At 31.7% G+C, this 20,405-nt stretch overlaps 1 protein-coding gene across 3 annotated transcripts in view; it reads right to left on the bottom strand.

The window, feature by feature from the left end:
- Positions 1 to 7,835: 7,835 nt before the first annotated feature.
- Positions 7,836 to 20,405, bottom strand: part of LOC111284758 (callose synthase 3-like) — a 33,808-nt gene continuing 21,238 nt past the window's right edge. For all 3 annotated transcript variants that reach the window (XM_022873671.2, XM_089762135.1, XM_089762136.1), the window contains 14 exons: positions 20,023 to 20,132; positions 19,813 to 19,938; positions 19,610 to 19,678; positions 15,151 to 15,337; positions 14,902 to 15,058; positions 13,409 to 13,528; positions 13,102 to 13,220; positions 12,935 to 13,018; positions 10,920 to 11,032; positions 10,597 to 10,826; positions 9,707 to 10,504; positions 9,570 to 9,620; positions 8,812 to 8,997; positions 7,836 to 8,286 (listed from right to left, as the gene is read on the bottom strand). In XM_022873671.2, coding sequence (XP_022729406.2) covers positions 8,038 to 8,286; positions 8,812 to 8,997; positions 9,570 to 9,620; positions 9,707 to 10,504; positions 10,597 to 10,826; positions 10,920 to 11,032; positions 12,935 to 13,018; positions 13,102 to 13,220; positions 13,409 to 13,528; positions 14,902 to 15,058; positions 15,151 to 15,337; positions 19,610 to 19,678; positions 19,813 to 19,938; positions 20,023 to 20,132 — 2,599 coding nt within the window. In that variant the 3' untranslated portion in view covers positions 7,836 to 8,037. The remainder of the gene's footprint in view (positions 8,287 to 8,811; positions 8,998 to 9,569; positions 9,621 to 9,706; positions 10,505 to 10,596; positions 10,827 to 10,919; positions 11,033 to 12,934; positions 13,019 to 13,101; positions 13,221 to 13,408; positions 13,529 to 14,901; positions 15,059 to 15,150; positions 15,338 to 19,609; positions 19,679 to 19,812; positions 19,939 to 20,022; positions 20,133 to 20,405) is intronic.

Consider the following 20,405-nt stretch of genomic DNA (forward strand, 5'->3'; position numbering starts at 1 on the left):
AATGAACAGGGTTAAAGGATAATTTAGCAAAGGTTATTTAAGTAATTTCATTTAAGGCTATTATTGTAATAAAAAAATGCTGCTAAATGCATCTTAGTCTTTTCTCTTCGCACCCTAACTTTTTTTTAAAAAAATTTTTGTAATTGAAATTACTTAATTATCATTTCTCTTTCACAAAAATTTTCGAAAATAAATTTTTGAAAATTCATAAACTTTTTCAAAAATGTATTTTCTAAAATTCATATAACTTTTCAAAAATAGATTTTCAAAAAATTATAAGCCTTTATGTAAATAAATTTTTATAAAAGTTAAATTTTTGAAGAAGTTTATAACTTTGCAAAAATTTATTTTTGAAAAATTTTATGACTTTTTTAAATAATTATAAAATTTTAAAAAATTGTAAGAAAGATAATTAAGAAATTTTACTTATAAAAAATTTTAAAAAGATTATGAAGAGAAAAAATTGAAAGTGCGCAGCAGTCTAAAAAAATTGAATGTAGAGAGAAAAATAAGGGTGCAAATAGAAGTTCTTATTCTCCTTCTCTTTTATTGTCCTTTCGTTCTTCCTTAACAGCAACAACTCTTCTCTCTTTCTAAAACCGAAACCATCGCCTATCTCTCGCTGCCATTTGATCTCTTTCATCGTCGGTCAATAACTTCGGCCTGCTCCTTCATTTCCTCCTTTCTTGGTCAAGGTCTCCCAAAATAAAACCCAAAAAATATTTGAGACTTGAAAAGCCCTCTACCACCACCGACGTTCATGCTCCCCTAGCCACAGAAAACAATTTTTTTTTCATTTACTTTTATTTATCTAAAACCAAGAAAACTAGAATGCCCAGATCTAGAAAATCTTAAACTCAAATCTTAAACAAGCTCCCCCAGCCCAAATCGATCCTCGATTTATCTAAACCCTAAACTAGAATGCCCAAATCTTCATTTAAAAAAAAATGATAAACACAAAAAATCTCCCGTTTGAAAAACTAAAAAAAAAAAAAAAATCTGCCCAAAAGCCTTGTTCCTATATTTTTTTACGTTTTTTGTTATTTTTCTTTTGTTTTGGTATATTGCTCCAATTGTGTTGCTACCTCACAAAGTTAGGATGATACTAAAACCTCATTTGGTATATGTTTTGGTGACCATCGAAATAAAAAGAAAGCTTTTTTTAAAAAGTCTTCGGCTGTGTGATTTTTTTAGGGCTAAGTTGATGGTAGTGATGGAGGTTATGTTGGTAGTGGTGTGGCGATAAAGACTTGATATTTTTAATTGATATTTTTAATAAAAATATTTTCTTTTTCTTCTTCTTTTTCTTTTTCTTTTTTTTTTAATTTTCCTTGCACCAATAAACGAGTGCGGAGTGGAGATTAAATGATGGAAAAATCTTGCCAAAATGTAGAATTTTTTTACCACCTTATGTGATATGTGGTAAAATAACTTTAAATTTAGATTAATTTAACAGTTGTCATGGTTTACATCCAATTTAAGGTATAAATTTTTTGAAAGGGAAATGAGATTTGATTAACTATCCCAATTAAGCTTGAATAATATGGGCGACAATGCCTGGATATTCTTGTACCCACACTTTATCATTTAGCATATTAATAGCTTCTCTTGCTAACCTATGCGCAGCTATATTTCCATCCCTTGCAGTATGCTCAAAGCTACGAGCTTGAAAACGCTTACTTTTTGATCTGGCTTCAGCTACAATCACTACTATTGGAGACAAGTCCAATTCCCTAGATTGTAGTCTTTTGACAACACAAAGCGCATGTCCTTCTATGATGATCGCGTAAGACCCAAATCAAATGCAAACTCTGGTGCATTTGCCGTTGGTTTTGCTTCCACTGTAAAGGCATTTAGAACTTTTGTAATTTTAAGAACACTAGTTCCTGTCACTTGTCTTTCATCGTCTCTAATCACCACTCCCACCCCGTCTTGCTGTTTATGTCCAAAGCTCCACCAAAATTTACCTTGTAGTTGCTATGTGTTGGAGCAATCCATTTGTTAGCATTACAGCTTATTTATAGACCTCCCTCTGTTGGGCTTGGGTGTACTCCAATTGCTATGCCTTAATGCAATTAATAGTTTCCTATAGGTTCCTTCTACCATCTTCATGGAGTTCCCTGTTCATTGCATTCTAGATGACCTACACAGCTACCATAAAAGTTTGTAGCCACTATTGATTGAAACTTTCGTTGCATTGCTTTAGCCATTCCATTACCAATGTAAGTTTGTCATCCTCCCAGTTGTATCGAAGCCGATGCCATATACTCTTGACACAATCGCATTTGCAGGATGCATGCATCTCATTTTCTTCCCATGCTCCACATCTAAAACAAAGTTTCTCTACGTTTATCCTTTTTTTTTTCCCAAGTTTACCATTTGTGGTAGTGCACCTTGATAGAGTCTCCAAATCAAGATTTTTATCTTATTTGGAACCTCTGTGGACCAGAACTTTTTCTACATTGTTTTGATGCCACTAGCAACTGGTTTAATCTCTTTCCTTAAATTACAAAGCAGTTTATATCCACTTTTTACAGTGTATACACCTTTGTTGTCATGGTGCCACACCAACACGTTCGGGCAACCCAGTTTCCTAACGAGTACAGAGCATATCTTAGTAGATTCCGCTTCCGAAAATAGAGATTGCTTTGTGCATGCATCCAAAAGTTCTTTGAATAGCCTGCATTGATTTGTACATTCATGCATAGGGTGTGCCATAAAAGGGTATGATGATGGTAGCCATTTATCCTCCCATGTTCTAATATGTACCCCGTTTCCAACTTACCACCTCACCCCATATTCCAACATTCCTCTGGCCCCCTAAATACTTCACCACGTAAGCAACGGATTGACACCCAACCGAGAGTCAGGGAAATTTCCAAAGGGAAATACTTGGCTCTAAGCACATGAAAAGCCCAAGTATTGGTTTCTGTCATAAGTCGCCATCCTTGCTTGCCCAGCATAGGTTTGTTGAACTTCTCCATATCCCGAAACCCTATTCCTCCAATAGACTTCGGTAGACACAGCTTCTTCCAACTTAACCACTTTACCCTCTTTTTTCTATCAATAGTTACTAATTAAGCCATTTATTTCTTTGTGAAGGGATTTTGGTGGTAGGAAACAGTTTATTGCAAAAGTAGAGAGAGCTTGTAATAGTACCTTAATGAAAACTTCTTTTGCTCTTGTGAAAGACATCTGTTACTCCACCCATTTAGCTTTGCTATTATCTTTTCCTTCAAGTTTCTAAAGGCTCTTCTCCGTCCTATCCCTACTATCATTGGAAATCCCAAATGTCTCTCGAGATTCATTGTTGCTTGGACTTCAAATAATTCCTTAATCTGTTCTTTCATTAGTATTTTGACTAAAAAATAATTTTGACTTATTAAAATTAATTCTCTGACCAGAGCCATGTTCATATCGCCATAACAAAGCGCTGCGTCTTCTCGCTTTCACTTATATTCACCTTGGCAAAAAGTAAGCTATCATCAGTGACAAAAAAAAAAATCAGTGATTCTGGGACCAGATCTACAAGCTTGGGCTCCATCCATCAAACCATCCCTTTGTGCTTTCATTCACCGCATATTAAAAACTAGTAACGGGATACAGGGTCGCCTTGATGGGTAAAAATTCATCCTTAAAATCAATCTCATATTCAAATTTTTTTCATGTAAGATTCTTTCATAAGTTATTATTGAAGCAAAGATGTAACAATTGAATCTCTAGTTCTTCTTGCTATTTTGCAGTAGGTGCCATTTTACTTAATGAGTCAATAGATTTCACAAATTAAGATGAAATGAAAGATAAAATAATAATCTATAATTCGACAATAATTGAGTTATAATCTAAACTATATAATTTTATAATAAACATAATCATTATAATAAGTTTATACATACATCTTTCAATAAATTTTTAGATTCAAGCTTAGGATCAAAATCACACCTTATTCATTGTAAGTTTGATACTACTTATCTCAAGATTATACTTAGTTAACCTTATCTTGAACACACAAATTTTACTTCTAAGATCTTCAAATATCTTTTCAATTTTATAATCTTCATTTTTCCTAAATCATAAGTATAAATATATATCATTCAATTAATTTGAATATTAAATAATATTAAAATAATTTTTAACTCAATATCTTAACAAATATTTCATAAAAGATCATCAATATCTCTATTAATTAAATTCTTAGCCTTTATATTGAATAGTATGAATGTCGTCTTTCTAGAATTATCATATGCCTCAATATTTAACTTGTTCCCATAAAAAATACAAAATTATACAATTATAAATATAATATAATAAATTAAAATACTTTTATTATCATCATGAAATAATAATTTTCTTATGTATCAAATATAAAAAATATAAATACTAATTACCTTGGAGTTGGATTAATGACATCAACATTATAGGAATAACATTGATATTTACCATAAACTTCAAATAGTTTCTTGTTACACCCACATTATATATAATGACTTTACTAGTGAAAGACTTTCCCAATATATACCTAATCATCTTTAAATCAATCATCAACAAAAGAAATATTAAAAAAAAGCTAATATAATAGTTAAAGAAATATAAAATATAAGTATAAAAAAAAAACCTTTAACAATACAGATAAAAAAATGATGCAAAGTGAAAATCAGAGAGAAAATTAAAATAGAATTGAGTAGTGATCAAAAGATATAAAATTAGTGAAAAGTGGTTAAAGATACATTATACTTAAAATAGAGTTACTACTATACAAATGGTGTGTTATAGGTTAATTAATAAGATAATTTTAAATTATGAAAGTTAATATTGAAACAATAAAAATTGTGAGTGAATAATGGTTTAACAATAGTAAATTAATTGATATTGAAATATTTTATTCTACTATTAACATTTACAATCTCTTAACTTAGAACAATAAAACAAATTTTATTTATTGTATATAATAATGGCAATAAAATAAATTAAATTTGAATTAAATCAGCGTGTATTAATATCTAAATTTTAAAATTATAAATATTACAAATGAAATCAAGTGAAATTCACATGCGTTGATATTTTATCAAATGAAATCAAATGTGTATTAATATTTTATCAAATGAAAGCAAATGAAATCATATTTAATAAAATATAAATCTATCAATCAAATATAAATTAATAAAATATTTTATTCCATTAATTTAATTTTGGAGAATTAATTCGATATATTTGCTTTCTATATTTACACATGAAATACATCAATTACTTAATTATATATTAATTGATGTAATTTGTCAAATTAAGAAAATTTTAATACTTTTAATATGAATTAAATTGAGAATTATTTAAAGTCAATAGCAAAAGCATAAATATAGTCAATTAATAAGATAATTTTAAATTATAAAAATTAATATTAAAATAATAAAAATTGTGAGTGAATAATGGTCTAACAATGACAAGTTAATTGATATTGAAATATTTTATTTTGCCACTAATATTTAGAGATACCTTAATTTAGAATAATAAAACAAATTAAATTTATTGTATTTAATAATGGTAATAAAACAAATTAAATTTAAATTAAATTAACGTGCATTAATATTGAATAATAAAATTATAAAACGTTACAAATGAAAATAAATGAAATCAACGTGCATTAATATTTTATCAAATGAAATGATATTTAATGAAATATAAATGTATCAATCAAATATAAATTAATAAAATATTTTATTCCATTAATTTAATTATGGAGAATTAATTTGATATATTTGTTTTATATATTTACACATGAAATACATCATGAAATATATCAATAACTCAAATGGATATTATATTTAATCAAATATAAATGTATCAAATAATTAATTAGAGAATCGACTATTTTATAATTATAATTGTAGTATTTATTAATTTATTAATTATATATTGATTGATTTAATTTATCAAAATAAGAAATTTTAAAAATTTTAATATTTTTAATATAAATTAAATTGAGAATAATTTAAATCAATAATAGAAACATAAATATAATCAATTTAGTTTTTTGAATTATATTTGCTTTATATTTACATATGAAATACATCAATTACTTGATATTATATTTAATCAAATATAAATATATCAAATAATTGATTAGAGAATGGACTATTTTATAATTGTAATTGTAGTATTTATTAATTTATTAATTTTATGTTGATTGATTTAATTTATCAAATTAAGAAATTTTTAAAATTTTAATTCTTTTAATATCAATTAAATTCTGAGTGATTTAAGATTAATAATATAAATATAATCAATTTAGTTTTTTGAATTATTTTTAAATTAAAAATGTATTAAATAAAATAAAATACATTTATTAGATGTCACGTAACGATTTTTAAAACCATCCATATAAGATTTTTTTTCATTTTTGTCAAAAGCTTTGGTTTTTATATATTTATATAACATTATATATTGATTGATTTAATTTGTCGAAATAAAAAATTTTAATACTTTTAATAATAAAATTGAGAGTGATTTAAAATCAATAATAAAAATATAAATATAATCAATTTAGTTTTTTGAATTATATTTGCTATATATTTACTTATGAAATACATCAATTATTGGATACTATATTTAATCAAATATAAATGTATCAAATAATTGATTAGAGAATCAATTATTTTATAATTGTAATTGTAGTATTTATTAATTTATTAATTCTATATTGATTGATTTAATTTGTCAAAACAAGAAATTTTTAAAATTTTAATTCTTTTAATATTAATTAAATTGAGAGTGATTTAAGATTAATAATAAAAACATAAATATAATCCATTTAATTTTTGAATTATTTTTACATTAAAAATGTATTAAATAAAATAAAATATATTTATTAAATGTCACGTGACGATTTTTAAAACTATCCATGTATCAACATTTTAAGTTGTCCACAATTGATTTTTTTTCATTTTTGTCAAAAGCTTTGGCTTTTATAAGATTATATAAGATTAATCCAAAATCAAAGATTAAGAGTTTGATTGATTTACAATAAAATGTTAAAGGTTTAAATAATTATTAAACTATTGTTGGAAAGTTTTTTTACCTCTTGTCAATATTTTATTTCCATATATATGTGACTAGAATTGCATAAAAATATGATTAAATGGTAAATTAATATAAAAAATAAAATAGCAAATATAAAACTTTCAATCTTGCACAATGATAAACGTGATGATTTTTCCGAAAAAAAATTAACTTTTTTTTTTTTTTAAAACAAGAAGCAACTCACTTTTTATTAAATTGATAACGAGTCATTAATCCAAATAGCTGACGTTTACATTGAGAGCTTGTGGCGTGAAGTGTCGAAATTGTGTCGAACTTGAAATTTAATTCTCAAATGTTTCTGATTTATCTCATAAAGAAATTTAATATTTTTAAGTAAGCATTTCAATGAATTTTATTTTATAACTTAGCACCTCGAAGAATTCATATATGTAATTCTAGAACGTCATAACTTTCCTCTAATCGAATAATGATTCCACCAATTGATCCGAAAACCGGAGGCCCACGGGTTCATAGTAAATTTGTTACCGCATGGGGAACTACAGTGCCATTGAGAGTGGGAAACATTACTTCTTGAGCTTATTTGCCCAGCAGCACTGCTTCTCTAATGAAATCCAATCCCTTCAAAATCCAAAATTTAACTCTATTAATTTATGTAATTATTTTTAAAAAAATCCTAATAAGTTTAAAATTCAAATCTCTTCTCTTAGCCTTAAACTCCTACTTCCTTTGTACCAAGTAAAAAACCCAAACCCCAGCAGTGCTTAGTTGACTGCAAAATGGGTTATCAAATGCTAACCATATACAGAAAACATACTGATGAAATTGATTAATAGAATCTTCCAAATAATGTTCAACGGCATGCTAGTTTGTGCCAGATTCAAATAACAAAATTGACGTCCCCTCTTCATCCATAATAAGTACAACAACCATTAGCAGGATTTCAAATTTTGAATCAGGCGATGAATAACATCAATATAATTACCACATTTGCTGCTAGTAAGATTACTCCTTGTGACGAGAAGTGCGATCTTTGCGGTGTCCACCAAGAATACGAGAAATCTGCAAGCCTCTGCTGAATGCTTGGTTGAAAAGCATACGAGTCTGAAATTCTGAGACAAAAGGAAACCAGGCCAGGAATGCAACAGGTGTAAAAAGAAGCAAGCCCATTACAATCTCATAACCACGAGCGAGCGTTCGAACTGATCCCCAAAAACCAGCTTTCTTAAGAAAAGGCTTCAATGCTTGAGCAATCTGATAAATATAAGTGAGCAAACATGCAAATGGCATTAACATACATTCTGAAGTAAATTAACAAAAATTGATTATGCCATTTCAATGTCAGACTGACAATGAATATGATGGGAACTTTAGACACCTATGAGTTTCCACAAGCATTCAAATTGTCAACTTAAAATAAAATGACTTTCAAGAAAAAGGTAATGCAGGACTTGTGCACTAGGATTGCCTTTCCCATATGCATAATGCAAGTGGTTCAAAAACAATGAATCTAGTATGGCATTGACCAATCATTGTAGGTGTTGCAGTTCACTATAGCTTCTTGAAAAATGATTCCTGTACCAGATCAGCAATGCATATACATTCTATTCAGAGGGGAAAATTTTTGGGAAATCAGCAATGCATAACAAGTGCAAGTTCTTTTTTAAGCTTCAACTTCAAGATAGAAAATGCACATTGAGCACTGAAGAGAAGTACAAAACCATTACACCATATGATTGTAAAATTGTAAGATAGAGAAAAAATGAGAGACGTGCTTACCAGAAGCATTCCCCAACCCGTAGGCATGAAGGCAAGAATGCACACGATAATGTCTTGAATTGTCATGTGAGGGAGTGCAATCAAAATAACCAGAATGGACACAAATGTCAAGAATATTAATCCCTTGATGAGCCGGAAAACAAGTTGATAACTTGCACTGAACCTCCGCCTTCCAACAGATACAGTCTAAGCAAGAATAACACAAAAATATATAATCAATTAAGAATGCTTAGAGCTAAACATATATAGTTTAGTTCAACTTCCAAATTAGAAATCAAACAATCAACATCACTGTCATAGTTTTTCTGAAACACTGACGACATGAAACAGTTCAATTTTTAAAAGATTTATCTAAATTCATCACTTTCTTGTATGCTGAAACAACTAATTACTAACTATATTTGGATAGATTTGGATGTTTTATCTGTTATGCAACTACTGTTTATCAGCAGCTGACCATGGTCAAGTAAACCATAACATAATGAATTTAAGCACCATTTACCTGTGCAAACAATCTGACTTGGTTTTCTTTTTCTTGAAAAAGGGTTTTCATTAAGACAAGTATTTTTTTACAGAGGAACCAAAAAGAATAACTAAACAATAAACCTGATTGACCTGACAGGAATATAAACAGAAAAATTAAAATGCTTGATGACAACTTATGCCTATAGTCTACTCTCAGGAAGATAATAAACAATTAATAAGAGGGCTTTTAGAAACATATCATGGGCAATATTTTGAAGAATCTAGCCACCTACCTTCATCACAAACAATATCAGAACAATCACCATCCATGATGCACCATAGACCTGTGACCAGTGAATGAAAATACCCAATGTAAATATATAAAGATGAAATTAAGGAAAAATGGCCAAAGAAATAGAGAGGGACATACCAAAAAACTTTTGGTTGTCCTTGTAATATGTAAGTGATAGACAAGCCCATATTGGTAGATAAAGAACCGTAAAGCTAACAATATCTCAGCAATAATACCACGCTTCCCAGAATATTGAAGATGCTCTTGCTCTTCCTCCCACCATGATTCCCAACTTTTTTCTGGAGGTACACCTATGCCACCTCTGTTGTTTATCCACTTATTCCAATCAGTCCAATCATCAACAATCTTCTGCCACTCAAACCCAGAAGGATTAAATAGGAAGGGAGCAAAAAGCCATGTGCCCACCATAAACCACAAAGATACAGTGATCAATACATAAGCAACTGCACTTCTGTAAGTATGACCAAAGATTTGGTACACTAGCAGCAAGATCATCATCTCAATACCCTTCACAAAATGGCTACGAGAATAAAGCCGATAGTTTTCAGCAAACTTGGCATGGAACACCACAAACCCTCGACCTGTTGGCCTGTACTTAGCACCACCGTGAAGCAATGTCCTTCCATAATAGTGGGTCTTTGTTCCAAGAGAAAATGTGAAAAATACTGGAGCCAATTGCAATTGCATTAAGATAAATTCACTTAATGCAGTTCGGAAACCCCTTTCCAAGCCAATTTCCATCAACATAGGTAATGCCATCAAAAATCCAATTTGAACAAAAGATTGAGAAGCAAGAGCCACTTGAAGAGGCTTATTATCACGAATTGCTGGTTGCTCGCTCAATCCTTGCTCTAGGCCACTCAGTACAAGATAGAGGCGACCATAGAGGAACACATAGACAGTGAGCACTGTCACCTGCCAAAGAACAGAGAATGATATTAGGTCTGGTGGAGAGTGTCAAGATATTTTAAAGCCACAAATAAAAGGGAAAAAAAATGCAGAATTACCAAAGTACTGAAGTAAAAACCAACTGTAGTGAAATAACAAGACAACATTCTGAAAAAGTCAAAACGATGTCCAAGCCGGTATATATCTCGACTCAATGTCTGCTCTCCATTGCCATTAGCTATTTTGGCCTCAAACATAGAAATCTGATTGAGACCCACATCCCTTCCCTTCCCAACTTGTATGTATTCATGATGGGTGACATTGCCTTCTCGAAGTGTAGAATTGAAGCCTGCAATTACAATCAAATCACAAAAGTTACAAATGGAAGACAGAAGGAAACAGCAAAACAAATATGGCAACAAAATATAGAGGCATTTGATACCAGCAAAAATATCTTCACTCAAATTTATGACTTTGGACGCTTTACTGACACCCCCTCTTGTGAGGTGAAAGAGCCTATCAAATACATCTGGATGACCATAGTGGAATCGAACCCTATACAAACAGGAAACTTATACATAAGAGATCCAGCATTGATCAATAAAAAAGATGTAATGAAAATGTAAGAGAATCAGAGGAAATGGAATGAAAGAGCATGTTTTTTTCCCATGATAAAACTCCACAAAGAAAGGTTTCCTTAGAATAAAACCCATTGGACCATAGTAGTATAGCTACAGGTTTGATGCATCATTAAAAATCTAACCATCATGAGAAAGACTAATTATAATAACATACAACATCATGGATTATTTGTCATATGCCAATATACAGTTCACAGACTTATTCTTTAGAGCATAGGAATTAAAATTTATGGCGTTAGAATTACAGATACTAGCAGTTTAACATATACAGCTTTGATTGCTCTTTGTTTTATTAAAAGAAATTACTTTAACTGGCCAAAAAAAGCATAATAGAAAACATTTAGAGATAAACAGGTCAAAAAATAGGAGACATTTTTATTTGAGATATCTTACAAAAAAAATGATACTCATAAAGACAATTTCGGAAATAAGAAAAAATTGCTTGTATTTTTTAACATCTAATTTGAAAGTAGAGAAAAATAAGGATGAGTAGTCAACTAATTCAAATTATTTTAACGTGAGATACTAACTCAAACTCTCCCAACATATATCAGTATAGATTCCTAAGCAAGCTCAATTCTCTGTACTACTAAGAAATTTCCCTTGGGAACCTTGATTCATTTCAATAATTTATCAAGCATACCAGCTACAAAATCAAAAGTTTTATTTCTTTCCATTAATGTCAAGCCGTTATGCTCTATTTAAGATCATATCCAAATATGCTTAAAAATGAGGTTATTTTCATATTTTCTATCAACGTTCTCCTTGGACTTCCTCTCTCTTGACGGGTATCCTCCATTAAATCACATCTTTTCATGAGAGTATTTATAGGTAAACTCTTTACATGTCCAATCCACCTTAAATTTAAAGTTTTCACAAATATGCTTATATCTTGGATCATATCACGCAATTGTAGTATATTCCAAGTCCTTTTTGGTCTTCATCTCCCTTACGTGACGTGAGTGTCCATTAAATTGAATCTTCTCAAGAGGGTAATGGCATAGCAATTGCGTCTTCTCAAGATTGCTGCTATATAATACAACCAAGATTTAATCATATTGAAAAATAATCTTTCAAACTTTGTTCAATTTATGGTTTTGCCCAAAAGGGGACTGCACAACTTTTAGGCAGTGTTCTTATTAACTTAAAACCAAAAAGAATTAACAATAATGATTACAAATGACACGTTAATAATGGTGCATGCAGTTTGAGCTTCAGAGCTAGAATGCATTTGAGCTACCTAAAACCTCTATTTGAAGGATTATTCCCAGCCTTATTGTTAACGTTAAACCTAAAACCTACTAATAATAAGTGAAGAGGCCCAAACAACAAACTCCCAAACTTGAGCAATGTTCGATAACAACATTTAACACTTCTTGTCTAGACTCAAAACTAACTCCCAAACTTGATCAATGTTGGATAACACCATTTAACAATTCTCCTCTCTGGACTCAATACTAACAACTCAACTAAATGGGCTTACAATGTCGACATGAATATAGAAAAACAAACAACAAATAACAAAATAAAAAGATCAACAAAAAGCCAAGGCTCTAATACCTTGTCAAATATCCAACTTAAAAAGAATTCACAACAGCTCAAATAAGTCCTTTTTAATTCCCTTCTAGAAGAAGGGGGATGTAAATTGATCATAAATTACAAAAGGAAACAAACAGATCTAAGAATTAATGGATACTTATCTTTCATTATAAGGGATTAAAATCCCAACATCCAACCCCCCCCCCCCCCCCCCCCCCAAAATAAATAAAAAAGAATTATAAATCTTTCAAAAAGATTTAAAGCAATAACAACTTACTTTAGAGGGTTGGCTAACAGTCTCTGACCAATAGTAACAAAACTGGTCTCCTGATTTGACATGAACCATGCAAGAGAAGAGACACTGCACCAAACAGTAGACGTATCAACCATCATATAAACAAGACAACAAAACAGTTACTAAGATAAAACAGGCTACCATCATACCTTCCTGTAAATATGTGCTCTCTAAGCCCAAGTATTGTCGGGTATCTTACACCATCATGCTTTGTGAGGAATTCTTGCAACAAATTCCTCATTTTCAAGGCCTCTTCCATGTAATTATCCTAAGTGATTCATTCAGAAAAAAGAAAAAGACAATCATCCTAAGCAATCCATTCCAAAAAAAGGGTACTTATCTTATGCCATTCATTCAAAAAAAGAAAAGGTAATTATCCTTATGCGAATGAGCAATAAAACACATAATAGAAAGTGTTATGAACTATAATGTTAAGTAAAAACAAAACTATCATACCTGGTTCATATCTATTGTTTGCAAGCCTTCTCCTCGAGTGAAGATAATGGCATGATTTTGGTTTTCAGGTTTCCCTTCACCCAAGATAGGAGGTCCTGGAAGTCTTATCCGATAAATTTCCTGTTTGCGGAAATAATCACAATAAAAAGGAAAAACTTTAGGATGCTGAAATAGAGTGACATATATGCAAAATCAAATGTGGATATTTAAAACAACAAAATGTGAATAATCAAAGAATTTCATGTATTGAATTTAGAGATTTCAAATATCCTATGCACAACATGAAAGAGTTCCAGAACAAAATGCATATTGGAAGCAAAACACATGTCCAAAAGCTTTTGTTTTTACCCAGTTTGATGACATTTTATATTTGGAGATTCAATTGCAATGTAACTGAGATAAAACAAATATTTGAAAATATATATTAAAAATATATCAAGTAATACCAACTGTGCATCTAACCAATATTTGAAAAACCACAGAAACATTAGGAAAATGTAGTTTAAATGCCAGTATTATATTTCTTTGAAAGCTGGTCATTGATCTTTCTTAAGGATTTGTCAAAGGAGAACTATTAAGAAAATATAGAAACGGCTTCTCAATTTACACATGTATTGCCATATGTCAAAATAAATATAAACAGCTGGAGGGACAACTGCACAAGAATATTTACAAACAAAAAGTTGATTTCATTTTTTGGTAACATGAAACACTTATTCAGTAAAATAAGTTCATTCATTTCCCCAATGCTAAATAGATGACCTATGGGCATAATAGAACTTTTAGTATTTGAAAGAAGAGAAAAACTAAACGCGGCTGAAAACTGAAACAAAAAATTATTGAATTATAACAAGAATTGATGTAAAAACTAAAAAATAAATGTCTAATGCCCAGAATCATCCTCAAATTGTTGTCAATTTCGACTATTTTAAATGTGAATAGAGAAGAGTATAAATTTATTACATCAAAAATAAAAAGGAAGATTATTTTAAATATCTTTCAAGAATAAAGAAGTGCAAAAGAACAGTAATTGCTTCAAGCTGGTTATAATTCGTTTTATACTTACAACCAGCTTTTCATAGAAAAAAGTACACCTACTGTTTTGCTAGTGGTAAGCATCCAATTAATAATAGGTGGAGAGTGCCACTTGAAAAAAAATAACAACAACACTCCCAAACATGAATGATGTGGGGGTTAACACCGCTTAAAAGCCCCCCTCATGAGGAGGCACAATCTAATAATTGAAACAAATGAGGTTACCACCTGTACATCAAATATGAGGCAACAAACAAGAGACAACAAAATAACCTAAGCTTTGAACCCATAAAAGGAATCCAATCCAAACCCAATTTCCAATAGAATCTCAATACGAAATCACAACAGACCCCAAATTTAACAACGGTGAGATAGTATCAATTTATAAAAACACATGGTGCAAACACTCAATCTAAATGGCTAGCAACATATGATCTTGACACTAGATCAAACATTACCTGGTCCAGATTTTGCACCAGCTCTGAAGAATCACTGGACTTTGGCACAGCCCTCACTAGAACAGAAAAATAATTAACCTTGCCATTAAGCTTCTTCAATCTATCCTCATTACGTTGTTCAACCTCATCAATGTATGCTACACGAAGTGAAGGGTATCTGCAAGTAAAAGATATATCCACTTAATGAAACATATGTCTACTTGTTAACATTAATATTTGCTTAATACTAAAGAAAATTAGCATGCTTACTTTGTCATAAGCCTCAGAATGCCCTGTGCACGCTGGTCACTAGCCCGCTTCTGAATGCCATATTGTTGACAAGACACCACATACGTAAATTTCATATCAGCTACTGCTTCACACTGTGCCTTCAGTGACCTGTCCTCTTTGTTATCCTCTGTATTTAATTCTATGGCCTTATAGCCTTCCATCAAATCTAAGCAGGTTGAAATTAAAACCAAGTGAGTTTGAATAATCTCAGATCAGCCACTAATTCATACAAGCAGAAAAATTAGTGTGGGAAAATACTTATTTACAGCTGATTGTAATCTTGTAATCTGTATATTTATATTTGTATCCCTAGAATAAAGGAAGATTTAGTTTCCTAGTTTAACCCCTAGTTAGTTGTATATAAACTTAAGATTCTTGTATAATTCAATATAAGCAGTTTTTCAATATACATTTAGTTTCCACATGGTATCAGAGCTTTAGGCTCTTCTTGGGAAGCAAAATTTTCAGCCTTCATTGCTGACTTTTTTAGGCCTTCATTGCCGAATCCTGTTTAGGCCTTCATTGCCGAACCCTTTCAAAGAAAGATATCACTACCACCCAATTTGAGAAAATGTTAACTGGGAAAATCACTAGAGTACTACAGATGTCTCAGAAACAAGGAGAGTTCAACAGGGAAGAGATTGAAAAGCTGAGAAACTTATTGAAAATCCTTGAAAAGCCTACTATGGTATGTTCTTTGGGTAAAGTTTCTAGTTCAGATAAAGCTTCTGGTTCTCATGGATTAAATGTCTCGGCTAAGCCTATTACGAGTTCTTGGGTCATTGACTCAGGAGCCACAGACCACATGACACATTCCTCACAAAAGTTTAGTACATATAACCTGTGTCCTAGTAATAAGAAAATTGTTGTTGCTGATGGTTCACTTACCACAGTGGCAGGATTAGGAGATGTTCAAGTTAATCCCTCGTTTGTTCTCAAAAATGTTCTTCATGTTCCTGGATTGTCTATTAATCTTATATCTATACAAAAACTTACCAGAGATATGAATTGCAAAGTAACTTTTTATCCCTCTTATTGTGAATTTCAGGACCAGAGTTCGGGGAAGATGATTGGACTTGCTAAGGAAAAGGATGGACTATACTATCTTGAGAGATCAAATAACACAAGTAGTATCAAAAATAGTTTACCTTTGTCATTTCTTTCTGAAAAATCTTCCAATAAAGACAAAATTTGGCTTTATCATTTTCGTCTTGGACATCCTTCTTTTGGAACCTTGAGAAACATGTTTCCTTCTTTGTTCAAAGGATTAAATGTTGAAGATTTTCATTGTGATATTTGTGAATTTGCAAAACATAGACGTGTGTCTTTTTCAATCAGTAACAAAAAAAGTTCTACTCCCTTTTACTTGATTCATAGTGACATTTGGGGTCCCTCTACAATTCCTAATATTTCTGGTGCGAGATGATTTGTTTCATTCATAGATGATTGTACTAGAGTCTCTTGGATCTTTTTACTTAAATCCAAATCAAATGTGAATAGTGTGTTTTTAAGCTTCCAAAACATGATCCAAAATCAATTTGGAGTGAGAATCAAGAGATTTAGGTCTGATAATGCAAGAGACTACTTCAATCAGAGTCTATCCATCTATTTTCAAAAAGAAGGGATTATCCATGAGTCATCTTGTGTTAATACTCCACAGCAGAATGCAGTGGCAGAGAGGAAAAACAGTCATTTACTAGCCACAACCCGAGCCTTTCTTTTTCAAGCAAATGTACCTAAATCTTATTGGGGGAAGCTGTTCTCATTGCCACACACATTATAAATAGGTTACCTTCAAGAGTTTTGGGATTTAAAACTCCTATGGAACTACTTTCACAATTTTATCCCAACCTTAATACCACAAACAATCTCACCCCTAGGATATTTGGTTGTACATCATTTGTTCATGTTCACAGTCATAACAGGGGAAAGTTAGATCCAAGAGCAATTAAGTGTATTTTTGTGGGGTATTCTTCAACTCAAAAAGGATATAAGTGCTATCATCCTCCTACCAAAAATTCTCTGTGTCTGCAGATGTCACTTTTGAAGAAAATAAACCATTTTTTACTCAACCTTATCTTCAGGGAAGACTTCATTCATGGAAGATAAGGATAAAGACTTCTTTTTGCTTGATTTGCCCCCTTCTTCAACATTTACACCCATTAATTCTTCTGAGTCGAAACCTGTTTTTGCTGAGCCCAAGTCAAACACTGAATTTGAGTCTGAACCCATTCCAAATACGGAAGATGTGACAAAAGATAATATTGTTCTTGATTCTATGAAGGAATTACAGGTGTACTCAAGAAGGAAAGTTCCAGATACTGAACCAGTGCTAGTCCAAGAACCTGATCCTAACTTTGGAAATGAGGTAACTACAATTTTTGACTCTGTTTCTCAAAATGAGCATGAATCTCCTAAAACTATAACTAGTGATTATGATTTGCCTATTGCCATTAGAAAAGGAACCAGAGAATGTACCAAGCATCCACTATACCCAATATCTAATTTTGTGTCATTTGAAAAATTCTCACCATCCCACAAAAATTTTCTTGTGAGCCTAAACACTATTTCTGTTCCAACTACATTATCCGAGGCATTATCCAATGAGAAATGGAGGCAAGCCATGAAAATAGAAATGGAGGCCTTAGAGAAAAATCAGACATGGGAACTGGTAGAGTTGCCTAAAGGAAAAAATTCAGTGGGGTGTAAATGGGTTTTCACTGTAAAATACAAGGCAGATGGTACTGTTGAAAGGTATAAAGCCAAGTTAGTGGCTAAGGGCTACACTCAAACCTATGGAGTGGATTACCAGGAAACCTTTGCTCCAGTTGCCAAGATGAATACAGTTAGGATTTTGTTATCATTGGCTGCAAATTACAATTGGCAGCTTCAACAATTTGATGTAAAGAATGCTTTTCTACATGGTGATTTGGAAGAAGAAATATATATGAAGGTTCCACCAGGATTTGGAGGTCATTTAGAAGCAAACAAAGTATGCAGGCTAAAAAAGGCTTTATATGGCCTTAAACAGTCTCCTAGAGCTTGGTTCGGGAGATTTGCCAAAGTGATGCTAGCAATGGGATATAAACAGAGTCAAGGAGATCACACATTGTTTATCACGCACTCTGATTCAGGGAAAGTCACGGTTCTATTAGTGTATGTTGATGATATAATTGTAACTGGAGATGATGAAAAAGAGAGAGAATCTCTAAAACAGTGTTTGGCTAGAGAATTTGAGATAAAAGAGCTAGGGAGATTGAAGTACTTCCTAGGAATTGAAGTAGCTCACTCACGGCATGGTATTTTTATCTCACAACAGAAATATGTGATGGATCTTCTGAAGGAAACTGGGAAGCTTACATGTAAACCTGCAAATACCCCTATAGATCCTAATCATAAAATTGGAGAAGCTAATGAAGATGCTGCTGTAAATAGAGAGATGTACCAAAGATTAGTTGGAAGACTCATTTATCTCTCACAAACTAGACCTGATATAGCATATGCTGTGAGTATGGTAAGTCAATTTATGCATAGTCCTAAAGAAGTGCACCTACAGGCTGTCTACCGTATATTGCACTATTTGAAGGCCAATCCTGGGAGAGGTATCTTATTCAAAAGAAATTCGGGGTTAGTTCTAGAAGCATATACAGATGCGGATTATGCAGATTCAGTAACTGATAGAAGATCCACCTCAGGCTACTGTACTTTCTTAGGTGGTAATCTTGTGACTTGGAGGAGTAAAAAACAGAATGTGGTGGCAAGATCAAGTGCTGAAGCAGAGTTCAGAGCAATGGCTCAAGGAATTTGTGAACTACTATGGTTAAAGATTATCTTAGAAGACTTGAAGATCAAGTGGGATGGACCAATGAGACTCTACTGTGATAACAAGTCTGCAATAAGCATTGCACACAATCCTGTACAACATGACAGAACAAAACACATTGAAGTAGACCGGCATTTCATAAAGGAGAAACTAGACAGTGGGTTGATTTGTACACCTTATGTATCAACCAAGGGTCAACTTGCAGATATGTTGACTAAAGGTCTCAGCAATCAGCAATGCAACATTTCAAGGAATTATTTCCAAGCTGGGAATGGAAAACACCTATTCACCAGCTTGAGGGGGAGTGTGGGAAAATACTTATTTACAGCTGATTGTAATCTTGTAATCTATATATTTATATTTGTATCTCTAGAATTAAGTATTTGTATCCCTAGAATTAAGTATTTGTATCCCTAGAATTAAGGAAGATTTAGTTTCCTAGTTTAACCCCTAGTTAGTTGTATATAAACTTAAGATTCTTGTATAATTCAATATAAGCAGTTTTTCAATATACATTTAGTTTCCACAATTAGTAATGAAGATGTAAGAGCAATTGGAGATTTAACAGCACACAGTCAATTATACTGCAATTTTACAGGAAGCAGAAACGTATACCTTCATGTTTGGCCATATCGAGGAAAGCCTGAAGCTCCAATGCTTCACGATAGTACATCATACCTCTAACTGGCATTTATAATGATCTATTAGTCTATAGGAAAGTTGGGAACGAATTTGCAAACACATACACATGGTGCCCAAGCAAGTGCATGCATGCAAGCACACACACACACACACACACACAGAGAGAGAGAAAGAACCAGTTCTCGTTAAAGTTTGGCCCCTATATGATGCCCACAGACGAAGTTGTTCTTCTAACTCAGGAGATTCTTTAAGTTCTTCTTCACTGTTTTGTTTTGTCCGTTCAAGAAAGTTATTCCATTCATCTGGACATTATTAATCGGCAATCAGCCATAAATGGAAGAACAATTTAAAGATTGAACATTACCAGAGTACAGGTGAATGTAAACCTGGAAAGATTTTTTGCAAGTAAAACAAAATGGAAACACCATCTTCATTTTGCTCTTCCAATTCTTGCAAGGAGAAGAGAACTTCCTCGGTGAAGTAAGGAGTCAAAACACTACAAAACACAAGTTTGATCACTTTAGCAACATGTATTAGAAACAAAATGAATTACAATATTTATCAAAATTTTACTAGACAGATACGGCATTATAACTCATTTTTTACCATTTAGCTAGAGATTTCGAAATTATATGCAACAGAAACTTATGATGGTCAGCTCAATTTTTGGCAATAGGAATTACTTCAAGCTAATGATCTTAAAAAGGAAAAGGAAAAGGAAAAGGAAAAAAATAAGCAGCTTCTTAATCATGGACAAAATGAAGAAAAA

Source organism: Durio zibethinus, chromosome 6 (assembly GCF_047325235.1).
Source record: "Durio zibethinus cultivar Kanyao isolate XHJ-2024 chromosome 6, ASM4732523v1, whole genome shotgun sequence".
Classification (NCBI taxonomy): domain Eukaryota; kingdom Viridiplantae; phylum Streptophyta; class Magnoliopsida; order Malvales; family Malvaceae; genus Durio; species Durio zibethinus.